Here is a 15,105-nt window from a genome sequence, read left to right on the forward strand (position 1 = left end):
ATGAGCTGGAACAATTATATTGAAAACATTGCCAGGGCCGCTGCAAAAAAGGTAGGCTCTCTCTACCGTGCTAGAAAACTACTGACACCTGAAAGTATCCTGTATCTCTATAAGGCCACCATTCGCCCATGTATGGAGTATTGTTGTCACATCTGGGCTGGTGCGTCTACTACTAGTCTCTCGCCCCTAAAGGTTAAAAAAAGAGTCGCCAATCTGATAGGCCCTGAACTGGCATCTAAGCTTTAGCCTCTGTCCCATCGACGAAACGTTGCATCCCTCTGCTTGTTCTACAAGTATTTTAATGGTGAATGCTCTGACGAACTGCAGACACTTGTGCCCCCACGACGCAGACACCCTCGGCAAACCCGACAGGCAGCTAAATCCCACCCCACACAGTAGAGATCCCTAGATGTAAAAGATCTTTCTACTCCAGTAGTTTCTTCCCCAGAACCGCTAGACTCTGGAATTCCATTCCAGGATCCTGCTTCCCTAACTGTACTGACATGCAGAAGTTCAAGTGCAACGTGAACCGATATCTTGCTGCCCAAATCCCTACATAGTGTCCCAGTAGTTGCTGACTCTGATAGTAGCCCCCTACACCTGAGTTGCAATGTGCCTTGTTTGGGGTGAAAATGTAATTTTAAAAAAAATTACATTGCTTAATATCTGAAAAGCCACTTATTTCTTATCCAAGGGGGAAGAGTGTTGTACGTGATTACACGTTGGCCTGCGTGTTCTATTAACGTCAACTATTAACTGAACTGATTCAATGTTTCAAAATTAGACCCTTTTCTTTAATTCTTTGGACTACACAGCTTATTATTCGAATATTGGCTGTTATTTTTCACAACGTACCGGCAAATGTAACCTCGGAGCAGTTTCAAGCACGTCTTTTTAACTAGGGAATCGTTATGGTGTAATTGGGAACATATGCAGGATATCAAATTCTATTGTGGAGCCATGTTTCCTTGTATAAGTATACCGTGAACTTTTTCACCGGTGGTCATACACTCCTTACGAGTCAGTTCCAAGGTAAAGTCGAAAGATTCTGCTATGTGCTATGACAGGATACCGATTGGTGTGACATAATCCAATATGTAAATATATTATGAAATAATATATATATATATATATATATATATATATATATAGAGAGAGAGAGAGAGAGAGAGAAAGAGAGAGCTACACACACGCATATATATATATATATATATATATACACATATATGTGCGTGTGTGTAGCACTCTCTCTCTCTATATATATATATTATTTCGTGAATATATATATATATAATTATTTATGATAAATATATTTAAATATCAACGCGCACACATTTATATATGTTTCATCTTAACCGAGAATCATCAGTGTGGCTAGGGATAGTTGAGCGACCGGCCATAAGAATCAAACTATGGAATGAAGTTACTTTTCATTTCTATCTGAGAAGATTTCCCATATATTTATATGCAAATAGTTGCTTACTTTTCGGAGGAACTGAGCGTATTTAACTAAATGTGAAAATAAGATAATACAACGTCTGCATGTAGAGCGTATAAAATGAATGAAATTTGATTATCTAATATAATTTTATTACCCTCATATATGTGGTGAGAGAGAGAGAGAGAGAGAGAGAGAGAGAGAGAGAGAGAGAGCGGTTTGTCTAAATTTCTAATAAATATTTTAAAAGTGAACATTATTTTTTTCATATTTTATATATTTCATAAATTTTTTTTCAGAAATCAAAATAGTTACAGTCGAAGGTACGTATTCAACAAAAAGATCGCATTAAAAATCGATTTGATTTCGGAACAGTAAGTAGGACATTCCCTGGAGTGGTTGTTGTGAGTGAGAACTTTAGCTAGGGACACCCCTTAGACAAGTAAAAAGTTACAGTGACAAGGATGACTACGTTCTCCCTTTCCATTTTTTTTAATTGGCCTTGCGCCTAATCGTCTATTTTTTCTTTAACATTTGTAATTGAACATTTGCAGAAAATAAATGATAAAAATCTCACAGTATAGTATCTGTTCCTACGTACTCTTTTCTTTGCACGAAACACCTGTTGTCTGATCGGTTTCGGTAACGTATTCTCAAGTCCGAAACACTCCGACAATTTTTTTTCTTTTGTTTTGGGCTTGCGTCCTGTCCGCAGCCTCTACTTTGTCTGTCTTTCTCTGCTCTCCCTGCGTGAAGGGGGATCTGAGCTGATAACCACGAGCTTCTCACAGGGGAGGGTCAGACACATTCTCTACTTTTCCTCCAATTAACTCCCCACTCCCTCTCTAAGTTCTATAGCCTCATCTTGCCGCTTTTAACGCCACTTCTTTTTGGCGTTGAAAAGGGGGATGCCTCCAAAAGAAAACACTGCCCACAAAAAAAGAGGTCTCCGCAAAGAACAAAAAACACGGTCCAACTCCACCAAAGACCCAACGCCATTACAAACAAGAGAATCTGTGCGGAGGAAGACCATTGAAAAAGAACTGTCCCTTCAGGAGTACAAGTACAGGTAATACATCGGGGTGGGGCAGAGATAAATCCAGTGCCGGGTGGCCGAGAGGCGATCGAAGTGCTGTCCCTCATCTCTCTAACATACCCACAAAACTGCCTCCTGGGACTGAAAAAGGGAGACATGGCAGTGCTCCACCACAAATTGAACATTCCAGCACTATACATGTGTCAGAGAAGCTTCGCAATGTAGGAATTCTCCTACCCACCAAAGAGGATGCGGAGAGACTCTACCTCAAAGAGATGGCGTGGAAGAATCAAGCTAATGCCCAAATACCGAGGTAAGAGAAGGAGTCGGTGCAGGTATTGAATATACTAGTGGAAATACCTGCAAAACTCCTGGGATCTCTCTTCAGCCAATTTGGTGAGCTGGACAAAGTGGCCCCGGTATGGTTAAAAATCAACATATACCAGGTTGCTATACAGGAGCCATGAGACTGAAAAAAAGAGGGCTTCCTGGCGATACCGACGGTGCTCACCTTCAAAGGCACCAGCATGACAGCAGTCGTGGAGGGCTGATATCCACACTGCTGGTTCTGCCAAAAACAGGATCACATGGCAAAGAGCTGTCCCAAAAAGACAACTCCGAGCCAATCAACGCCAAAGGTGGTCCCAGCTTCAGGGACCAAGCAAGATGCTGCCACTCCTGTAAGTGCAGCAGCAACCCGAGCTCCCCGGAAATCCAAAACTGTGGAAGAAGCAAAGAAAGAGAAATGGAGTATGGTGCTGGGCAGGAAAGGAAACTGACGCATACACCCCCCATTTTGCCACTTCCCTAACACCAACTCAACAACTGAGTCAGAAACAGTAACAACAACCTCCAAAACAACAGCCTCCACAACAGCAGCAGCAGCAGCAGCAGCAGCAGCAGCAAGAGCAGCAGCCGCAATAGCAGCGGATGGAGCAACAGCAGCAGAAGCAGCATCTACAAAAGCAATAACAGCAACAGACGCACCCACAGCCACCGCAGCAAACGAAACAACAGCAGCTGGAAATACTAGCAAATTTTATTAGACTGAGATGATGGTATAACTGTGAATAAATATATTCTACACGGACTCCTAAAGGAGAAGTAATGCCTGAGAGAACGGTATTACGACGAATGAACATAATCCCCTTTTTAACAATGGAGAAGTCTATCCTTGGGAGGAATATAGCATCACAACAGAACAAGTACTTTACTTTCCTACCTCCTCCACAAAAAAGAACGTAACTCGGATGAGAGAACATATGCTTTATTGACGCTCCAAAGAGAAGGCAATGCATAGGACAAATGAACATATACTACACTACTAACAAAGGAGGCGAAAAGGCATGGGAGTTCATTCCTCACACCCCATACCCCCAAAAAGAGAAAAGGTTATAACGCCTAGGAGGATAGTATGATTAGCAAACGAACATGTACTACGCTGCTTCCCAAAGGCGGAGTTAATGTCTGAAAGGATGGTATCTTGTCAACAGAACAGATTCTACACTATCCCCTCTCAAAAATGGAGATAACACTTGGGAGGACCCATCATAGAAAAAGAAGGTAATGGGTTCGAGTATGGCATCATGACGACAGAACAGACACTAAACTCTTACTTCTTCCAAAACGAAAATGTAGTTCCGGGACGAAATGATCACCTGACAACAAGACAGCTATTATATTAACCCTTCCCCGCAAAAAGCGGATGTAATACCTGGGAGGATTCCCCTTAATAGGGTGAAGTAATTTAAAGGAAGCCGGTCTTGTTAAAGCAAAATCGATACTACCCTATCCACCCACTTTAAATATAATACAATAACCGATTTCCGATCAAAACAGGTTTTTATTTCATCATTTAAAAATAACTAGTCATACCTACATTATCTTTATGGTCCTTTGTTTTTTTTAGTAAAGATTAAAGTGTAGTAGCGGATTACAGAGAACTCAGATGTTTTACTAATCCCGGAATATTTAGGTTAAAAATTTATGAAAATTAATTCCTAAGAAAGATTTTAAAAGGTTATAATTTTTATTAACTCGCATTAATTAATATTAATAATTATAATACTTATCTCTACAAAACTATTGTGCATGTATAAAAAACTTGACAATATAAATTATAAATATATATTGCAGAATATGAATTTATTAAACTTTGTTTATAAAATTAATATGCGAATTAAGAATACTTGAACGTGGTTTTCAGATTACTATATATACGGTATTTTAAAATATGCTTTATCATAGAATTATGAAAAAAATTCAGTTCAACCATATTGCTGTCGCTATGGTTCTATTCAGGCCTGAAAGATTCTTCATCTTATGCTTTACTTTTTCTCGAAGAACGAGGTATTAGATTGGTACAAAAATAATGTAGTTTTTTTATCAGATATGTATACGTTAAAAAACGACATTATTTTTGCACCAAAGTAATAATTTATTGCTAATAACACGAGATGTCACCACTGAAAAATCACAACGAGGCTGCCCAGGCATTTTTATGGGCTAGTGTGTTCTTGTTCTAGTGCCCTGGCTAAAAATGAAAACACACTTGATTTTATGTCAAGAACGTGCTCATAGAATTAAATATGCATAAGTCGCGTTTATTAATAGGTAAATCATGTTGATAAAAACCTTTGCATCTATTTACTTCTTTCTATCAATCCTCACTCTTTCTATCGGTGTATCGACCCCCCCCCCACACATATATATATATATATATATATATATAATTATAATTCTTAATTGTGCTAATTATGTCATTTTTTTTTTCTATTTCAGTTCCAAAATATAAAATGGTTGAAGGTAAGACATCGTTTATTCTGTGAAATCCATTAAAATTGACAGTAAGGATAAAACATAATATGATTTATTTAAAGATCTGATTAAATTATTACTATGGAAGCGTAACACATTGCTGATAATGTGAGAAGTAATTCATATACAGTCACCTAAAACATAATGACTTTTAAATGACTAATAAAAACACACTAACAGCATTGGTCAGTGTTGTCCAAGATTCATTATATTCAAATTTGTTTTGTAAATATTTACGTGTCCTTTAACCACGGCAAACCTCAACTAAAAATTCAAGTAAGGAACACTTACTAAAAGTACTTAAGAAAAGAAGAGTACTTTCCCTTGATTTATTTTTCTTTCTATGTGTTTATTTAAGATTGTTTTCATATTAGCAAACTGCCAAACCAGATTAATAACTTCTTTTAATTGTAGCAAACTATGTTAGTTTATTCGCGTCGTAAAACGTGAACACGTAAACATTTACTGATCTATTTAAAAGTTTGTATGTCAAATTGAATGCTATTTAGGCTCAACTTACAAGGAACCAGTAAATATAATAGTATATATTAGATTAGATACTGAATGCTTGATTTAATCGTTAATTTGTAACCATTATATCCAAAGAGTAAAATCTTAAAAGTCTGTCAAACCTATAGATACAGACGCAATGATAATATAATGTAATGGTGCTAGTCCTGTAATTATGTAGATAAATTATAGGGACGTTTGTCGTCTTTAACCAAAATGTCTGGTCCTGGATATGAGGAGTGTGGAACCACCCTTTAATTGCCATTACTCCCAGGTTCACTCTGACCCGGAGTGGTAGTACCTGTTAGGGTCCCAACTATGGGTTAAATAGAAACCGACTTGAAAATAACAAATATATTCTATTAAAAATTTTTCCTTCAAAATCCTTTGATTCGGCATTAAATAACCTGAAAAGAGTTGAGATGCCGTAAAAAAAAAACCCAAAACAAATCAAACCAAACCAAAACAAACAAAAATATCTATTATATTATTGATACTGGCTGTACTATAGAACTTACATTAAATTGGACAGCACTTTACCTGGCCCCCAACACTCACAATCAAGTATATTTTTTGTCTGTTCTGAATATTTAAAAAAAGAAAAAAAAAACTTACGAATTAAATATTTGCCAATTTTCCAATATCTTTTTACTTTCGGTTTAAATGTATTATTTCTTACTTTTCCAAATAGAATTAACGATGAAGTATAGTATCTGTTCAGATACTATATTTTGTCTTTTCTTTCTTTGGTCAACGAAGGAGAAATCCTTTAAGATTAAGGTTTAAAAAAGTTGCCCCAATCCTGAATTCCTCTTTTTGGCCGTACGGTAGCGGCATTTTGACTACATAAAAAACTGACCTTATCGCTAACTTTGCCATCGTAGAAAGGCAAGCAAAATAATTTGTTTCTGTTTTTTTTTGTGTTTGCTAAAAAATAAACGCAATAAACTTCCTTTAGGTGTAAACATATGCTGCGTCTTAAAAAAGTGATTTACTGTAACGTTGAAAAGGCTTGTAAAAATGAATAAAATCATGAATGTTGACTTTTTGTTAAAGTGTAGAATAAGTAACAGTCGAGGAATTGTAAACAATAATATAAATCAACAAATACCTCATACCAAACGCAGTAAAATTCAAGTATCTATTATAGGCGCTGAAATCGTGTTTACCTTCTCTTTATTTCATTTGTTTTAGCTGTCTTTACAACAAATAACTGGTTGCTTATCACTTGGTTATTGGAGACTTTATTCTTGCAGAACTGTATAAAAAAAATCCATGACTACCACTAACTATAAGTTTGAGAGTGCATCTCGAATTTAGGAGTACTGTTAAAATAAGTCATTTGTTTACAACTTTTCAGGAATTCAGCCTTCCCACCCATTAAGCGATAAGCGGCCATTTGTTTATTTTTTTTATTCAGTGTGTAAAAACCATTTTGAACAACATATTTTGAAATTAGAAAAAATAAATAAGTTTAACACGTTAAAAGTAAAGTATACATGTCGGGAAATAATTAAATTTCATTACATTTGGTATAAGTTTTTGCTGTTGTTTTTTTTTTTAATCGTTTTGGACGGTTAATTTTTCTACACTTTCACCAAGTTAATTAATACTTTTAAATTAAAAGGGATGCTTTGATCGTATTTTGATCTATCGAACTGGAATAGTATACAAGAAAAAGTACTTGGAAAATCGATTTTAGAGCGAGTTTTAAAATGTTAAACTGAAAAAAAAAATGGTTAAAAATATAGTCAATAAATAATTGTTACCAAAGACAACAAATGCTACTTTTCTATGTACGTGAATGAGTTTAGTTTATGTTTTGAAGTATTTTCCAGCACATTTCTTTATTTTTTAATCTTAAATTGCGGAGTTGTGAGTGTCGAATATCTCCAGATTAAAAAAAAAAAAACGCTAGCCACTGGATCAAAATGTTACCCGTTAGACTACAAACGAAATCTCCAAATTTAGTGGGGAAACCACTAAATTGTCAACTCTTATTATTTCACTTTGCCAGTGTAACGTCAAATATTATCCTGTAAAAATACTTCTTTTTATCTATAAGAGAGTAAGAGTATTTTTAAAGTCGGATTTTTTTTTCGATTTTCGACAGTTATCGGAAACATTTCTATAAAAAATATATCTAAGAACGCTACCGGACATATAAATTACATTTGCGTGAAATTTGCAAAAGAAAGGCCCAGCTGTTTCGGAATCTATAAGGAAGGGACTCTCTCTCTCTCACACACACACACACGCACGCAAAGTCACTTTTATATGATAGTAGAGAGTAGAGATAGAGATATAAGTTCTCTTTAAAAATCGAAAAAATATCAAATTGTTTATACGCAGTTTTACTTTCTTACGGTCTTAAAATTAAAATGTAACGTTACAACAACAATAGAATTTGGTCTTTCGTTGTTACGAAAACGTTCATATGATACTTTATTCATAAAATAGTTAAACTATTATTATTTGAACTAGATACTGACAAGCGGACCTTATGACTACGGAAACCCATGTAGATCATGCATATATTTTTAAATGTTATGCTAAACAGCATTTGTTAAAACGAGTTATTAATATTTTATATTTAATAATTTTTATGTTATGTTTATTTTCTATTTTAGTTCCTGAAGAAGTACAAGTGAAAAAGCTGATTAAAGGTCAATATATTTTCTACTTCCTATGTCGTCTTTTTGTATACAAATGTTGTGTTATAGTCGTTATATAAGTTGGTTTTAGATGCTGTACGTTTGTCGTAGTTCAAGAATGGCGCTGTTACCTGGACACTTCTCTTGGCCAAAAAAAGAAAAAATATTAACACATGAAAATACGGACGACGAGAGCTGAATATAGAAATTACTTTATCAGATATTTATTTATAATTTAATGTTACTTGGATTACATAAGTTAATATAAATTACTTAAATTATGTAATTTAAGCTACTTTACATTATTTAATGTAAGTTAGACTACAATATTCAATATAAGTTACTTTACATAATTTAATGTAAGTTACTTAACTTAACTTCAGAAATTTACGCTATTGGTGTAAGTTTCTTTACATTATTTAATGTAAGTTACTTTACATTATTTAAAGAAAGTTACTTAACATTATTTAATGCAAATTACTTTAAATCATTTAATGTAAATTACTTTAAATTATTTAATGTAAATTACTTAACATAATTGAATCTAAGTTACTTAATAAACTTACTTTACTTTATTTAATTTAAGTCGCTTTAAATTATTTAATGTAAGTTATTTTACTTCATTCATTGTAAGTTACTTTACTTTATTTAATGTAAGTTACTTTAATTCAATTGATGTGTTACTTTATTTAATGTAAGTTACTTTACTTTATTCAATGTAAGTTACTGTAAATTATGTAATGTAAGTTACTTTAATTTAATTGATGTAAGTTCCATTATTTAATTTAAGTTACTTAAAATTATTTAATGTAAGTTACGCAAAATTATTTAATGCAAGTTATTTAAAATTATTCAATGTAAGTTACTTAACATTATTTCAAGCAAGTTACTTTAAATTTTTAAAGGAAGTTATTTAACATTATTTATACGAAAAAATGTTGAGTTACTTTTTTGCTTGTATTGATGCGATTTTCCTACTTCCAAATTTCTAAATATTACCCTCTAAACTTTTTATTCATGAATATATTTTCCTTTTTTGTAATTCCCGAAAAAATGAAAGTCGTAAACGAAGTTAATGGTCGGTATTTGGTTTTTCTAACACGTGCACATATTTCCAGCTTTTAATCTTAAATCTGTTCTGGGATTTGCATATTTCATATTTTCTACATATTTAATAATTGTATTAAGTTCTTGAGAGATTGTTTTAAATTCTTCTAAGACGCGGTTTGACGATTTACTACATGAACCTATGTAACGAGGCTTCTAGAATAGAAAGTAAAAAGTGCGATTCGACGACTTTCCAAAAACACAAGCAAATATATGCCTTATCTAATCGCAAGTAATTACAATTTTGTGAATATTTAAAATTTTGTTTATATCCAATGTGTTATAAACATCGTAATGAAACGTAGTTGGTTTCATAGACAAACGAAAATCCACATCAAAATGCCACACGGTTCGTAGAATAGAATGTGAAAAGTGTATCTCCACGGCTCCCAATAAAGAACTCGGTTCAAAAGTACATAACACTCCTCCAGTTCAACACAAGGAACTCGACGATGATCGGCTGGTAAAACAGCTTTAACCTTATGATAACGGCGACCTATATAACACCAGTTCAAAAATCACATAGAAAATGCTGTTGCTTGTCTCCTATAACGCCGTAAGTTATTATAATACTAGCGGGGGTACCAGGCGTTGTCCGGGTGTTTGGAGATCTGTGTTGGTGGTAATGGGGGGATGTAGATTAAAACAACCCTGTTATAAAAAAAAACCATGCGTCACCTATATACACACACACGCACATTTATATTGTGCATATGTGAGGATTCATTGTGATCGATGTGTGAAAGCGTCGATATCTAATTTTAATGAGTATGATATATATCAACTATATTTTCAATTATACTAGCGGGAGTACCCGCCGTTGCCCGGGTGTTTGGAGGTGTGGGTGTTGGCGGTGTAAATCGAAACAAAAGAATAAGCGAAGTAATAAGCCTGTTTAAATATTATATCTATATATATAAGAAAAACAATAAACGAACGTGATGCAAACGAACGATGTTAAAATTTCTTAAAATCGGAAAAACAAAAACAAAAAAAGAAAACGCGAACGGGATGGAAAACAAAAACCCAAAATAAACGAACGTGGTGCAAAACGAACGACGTTAAAATTTCTTAAAAAATCTGTGAAAAACAGTGAACCAGAAAAATTGCATAAATAACACTGTTTCAGTAGTAAAACTGTAGGTGTGTGTGTGTTGGGGGAGCTAGATGGAATCAAAAAGTAATAACCCTGTTTAAATATTAAAAAAAAACGAACAAAAACCAAGAAAAATGTTGGTAGGGGGCTTGGCCCGAACCCTTGATGTTAATAGACTGATGACATAGCATGACCCCACGAAGCCAGGGATTGGAAAGACTTGAAAATAAGCGTTTAAAAACCCAGGTCGTTTTCTAAGTCAAATATTACGCCATAGCAGTAACATAGAAAACGAATTCACCGCGCGAATTTTGTAAGATAAAAGTGGTTGAAATAAAAGATTTTTACCACGTCGTTTCATAAGTGTTAGATATTATCATCTCGGGGGCATATGAAAAGTTATAAAAATGAGCGAGCAAGCAGAGACGTAGCCTGAAAAAGCATTTGCCGGACATATAGAAAAAATGCAAACACACACAAACACATTTTCGCTTTTATATATACAGATGTTTTTTTTTAAATTTAACATTCTTAGAAAAAATCTTGAGTATATATATATATATATATATATATATATATATATATATATATATATATATATATATATATATCCTATAACTAATTCCCGCAATTGTTGATTTATACTGATGTGCATAAAACTGACTTGAAGCGACGAGATTTGAAGATATTTTTTGTAAACACATTGATTTGATTCTTCCACTTATTAAATGCAAATAATCCTCCTCCTGAAAGTTTTGTTTATCGATATATTTTGAATCGTTCGTTTTTAGTTCCTGAAATATTTACTGTTTTGTGAATATTTACTGTTTTGTGAATATTCAATATTCTAACGTATCTTGGGTCCTGGATATGACCTTAAATTATATCCTATGGTGAGGCCCCAGCTTGCGGGCTTTGGGGAGTGTGGAGCCATCCTTTAATTGCCATTGCTCCTAGGTCCACTCTGACCCGGAGTGGTAGCATCTGTTAGGGTCCCAACTATGGGTTAAATGTAAACTGACTTGAAAAAAATATATATTCTATTCAAAAAAAATTTCTTCAAAATCACTGGATTTGGCATTAAATAACCTGAAAAGGGTTGATATGCAGTAAAACAACAAACTAACAAACTAACTAACATATCTTGTATTTGAATCAAATCTCGGTAAAACGCAGCTAGAGGATTTAATACATCGCGGAAAGTAACAACGCTTGGAAGATAAAATGTGAAATGTATTGCTTTTAGGCATCTAAAAAAAAAAAACACCGGAAAACATATGCCTTTTCGAATCCCATATAATTACTATTCTGCAAATATTTAATACTGGGCTAATACTCGCTATTTTTAAATGTCTTAAGAGATGTGAGTTGGCTTTTGATAAAAAGGTTAAAAACACATGACAAATTCTATACGGTTTGGAGTAGAGAATGGGAAAAATTTATCTTAGTGGCCTTAAATAAAGAGTTGTATTCAAAATTTCATGACGGTTTCTTGAGTTCAATATAAAATACCCGAAAAGGTTGGCAAATCTGTTAAAAGGTTTCGATAAGGGTACGTAATATGGGGGAACCAATCCGAGAATCTAATGAAAAAAGGCTGTTACTGATAGTTTTAAGATAGGGTGACTGATAGAGCAAATTACATGTCAAGAGAGGAATATTTATAACTAGTTAATTGAGAAAATGGAAAAAGGCACGGCATAGACAGGTCGTCCATTGTCGAGGTATTTATGCCGTATTGACTTTATAACGTAACTATAAGAACGTTTACATGAACTTATGAAGCAACGCATTTACCCGGCCATCGATGATTTATGGTATTAATATATTGATATTATAAAGGTCTTCACATCATTCGTAGTAAGAGATTCACACATACGAGCATTTGAGGAGAGCGAACCCGGAAATGGCAAAAGAGAAACGGTTCATGCCTGGAGATACACTATCTTGTTACGCGGGCAATCATAAAACAGTATACGGTATTGATTTATGAAAAAAGTGATATACGATAAATTATAATTACAAGAGTGGTCCAAAAGTAAAGCCAGTTATATTTTGCTTTTAAGTCAAACAGTAGTTGTGCCATTAAAACGAGCGACCTTTTGCGCTACAGAATTTATTTTTCTACATAGTTACCACCATTTGCAAAGCACTTTCTCCAGCGATGAACTATAGCTGTGCCTGGGAATCCGAATCGCGTTTGGTAATACGAGGGTCTTTCCAAAAATATGCCTTTTCTTTGGCTTTTAACTTATGAATTACTAAAGGAATCAAAGCTGAATTATGGGAATACGAGAAAACAAATTAAAAACAGCGACCTCCAATAAAGAGATAAGCTGAAAATATTCTGACGGTTCTCGAGTTCTACAGAAGGAACCTGAGGAAGATTGGCTGATAAAGTGACCAGAACTGATGAGTTACTTTTTTGTAAAAGTAACGGTCATGTTTCTTTTAATTGTTCTATTTAGTAAATATAGATATTATTCATAAAAAATGTTATTTATAAATATATTGAAATGTTTTCAACATCGTAAAGAATGTGAGTGACGATTTGAAATTATTGCTGTAAATATAAAAGTTTTGTATAGATTGGATTGTTCTGCTTTGTAAATACATAAGTCATTTATTCTGAATTTTTATTTATCAATATATTTTCTATATTTCGTTTCAGTTCCGGAAATAGTGAAAGTCGAAAAGAAAGTTAAAGGTCAGAATTAATTTTTTCGAACACTAGCAAATGTATAAATACTCTAAATACAAATACTGATTATTTTGCAGATATCAATATGTTTAAATATCTTAAGGAATGTAAGTTTAATTATGGAAAAACCTGAGAACATACAAAAATATCGGCTTGTACAATAGAATGCGACAAGTGTATTTCCATGGATCTGAATAAAGAGTTTGGTTTAAAAGTTTATTACGGTTATCGAGTTCAATACAAGAGAACTGGAGAAGGTTGTATGGTAAAACGATTCAAACCTTGCCATGACAACGCAAAAATATGACGAAACAAGAGTCGTGAAGAGACCGAGTAAAGACCTGTCACCATGCAGTTTTGCCTGGATGACGTAATCTATAATATAAATCTTACCTGTTTGTTTAAATGTATGTATGTATGTATGTATGTATGTATGTAGCTATGTATGTCTACCTAAAACTTTCTACGGAGGCAACGGATTTTCACGCGATCAGTATCGTTTTGAAGCTAGACCCTTCGGACGACAAATATAATAAAATTGGCTAAAAACATAAATGCCTTCACTCTCAACTTGACACATTTCGACAAAGAGGGACCGCTTTTTTCGCGAATATTTTCAAAAGTCATCTCCTATTTTCGATTTACTTACCTTAATTTTAATATTGGTCACTTCTGCTTTGGCGATGGACGCAACAGCAAAGACATCACGTTTTTTTTCACGTTCTTTTCCTCCTTCGGGATACAGATTCGAGCCTGCCTGCCTACTAATATTTATTTATTTATATTTATTTTTTTGCTCAACACACACCTCCAAACGCCCGGGCAACGGCGGGCACCCAGGCTAGCCTATAATATAAAAGGCAAAATGTGTGTGTGTGGTTGTATATCTACCAAAAACTTTCGACACACGTGACGAACGCTGACAAAATCAGTATCGTAAGAAAGGTCGATTTCTCAGATGAAAAATATGTAAAAATTGGCCAAAATATTAATTCTGTGCTGGTTAACTGGATAGTTAGTCAGTTGCATCGACATTTTTACAAAGTCATCATACGCCTTGAAATGACTAACCTTCTTTTAAACGCATGCGATGTCATAAGTCGCGGTGGGCTTGGTGACTAAAGCGTTTTCTATTTTTTCACTTCCTTTTCGTCTTACCATTAAAGGTTCGAGCCTCGCTACTGTGGCAATTCTTTTTGGCGCTTGCACAGTTATCGCAACTATTTTCATAGGGAGTTGGTCAATCTTTTTTGTTTTTTTGTTTTGTCTGTTATTAAATACCCTAATATTAATAAAAACTCTCCACACCCGGCAATGTCGGATACCCCCGCTAGTTGTAGGTGTATCTGCAAAAACAACGTTTGAAGTAATCCATTTTGACGGCAACTGATGATTTGTAGCCCCTTTAAAGATTTTAATATCGTTCATAGTCATAGAGATAAACACAATACGAAAAGAAAAAGCCATGACAAAAAAGACACGGAAGTCATGCGGATCGGAAACAAAAATAGGACAGTACATATTTACAAAAAATGCATTAAATAAAAAATTAAAACATTAAAAAATTCATATTAGAATAAAATAAAGTATACAGAGATAGGAATAAGCTATAGTTAAATAAAAATGAACATAAATATAAAATAAACAATAAATGCGGCCCTACTTTTTTCCTCAAACAGAAACAACATGGCTGATGAGAGCCTAACATTATTTACGATTTACCTTTAACAACGATTTGACCTTTGT

General features: G+C 34.0%; 1 protein-coding gene across 8 annotated transcripts in view; it reads left to right on the plus strand.

Moving 5' to 3' along the window:
- The window catches only part of LOC145303489 (uncharacterized), a 731,279-nt gene that overhangs the window by 697,958 nt on the left and 18,216 nt on the right, over window positions 1-15,105 (plus strand). For 7 of the 8 annotated variants that reach the window (XM_080144908.1, XM_080144911.1, XM_080144910.1 and 4 more), the window contains 4 exons: window positions 1,738-1,761; window positions 5,256-5,279; window positions 8,432-8,467; window positions 13,330-13,365. In XM_080144908.1, the coding sequence (XP_080001034.1) occupies window positions 1,738-1,761; window positions 5,256-5,279; window positions 8,432-8,467; window positions 13,330-13,365 (120 nt within the window). The remainder of the gene's footprint in view (window positions 1-1,737; window positions 1,762-5,255; window positions 5,280-8,431; window positions 8,468-13,329; window positions 13,366-15,105) is intronic. The other variant, XM_080144909.1, reaches the window with a different exon arrangement.

The sequence above is a fragment of the Euprymna scolopes genome, chromosome 19, assembly GCF_053919585.1.
Source record: "Euprymna scolopes isolate OS-2025 chromosome 19, ASM5391958v1, whole genome shotgun sequence".
NCBI classification, from domain to species: domain Eukaryota; kingdom Metazoa; phylum Mollusca; class Cephalopoda; order Sepiida; family Sepiolidae; genus Euprymna; species Euprymna scolopes.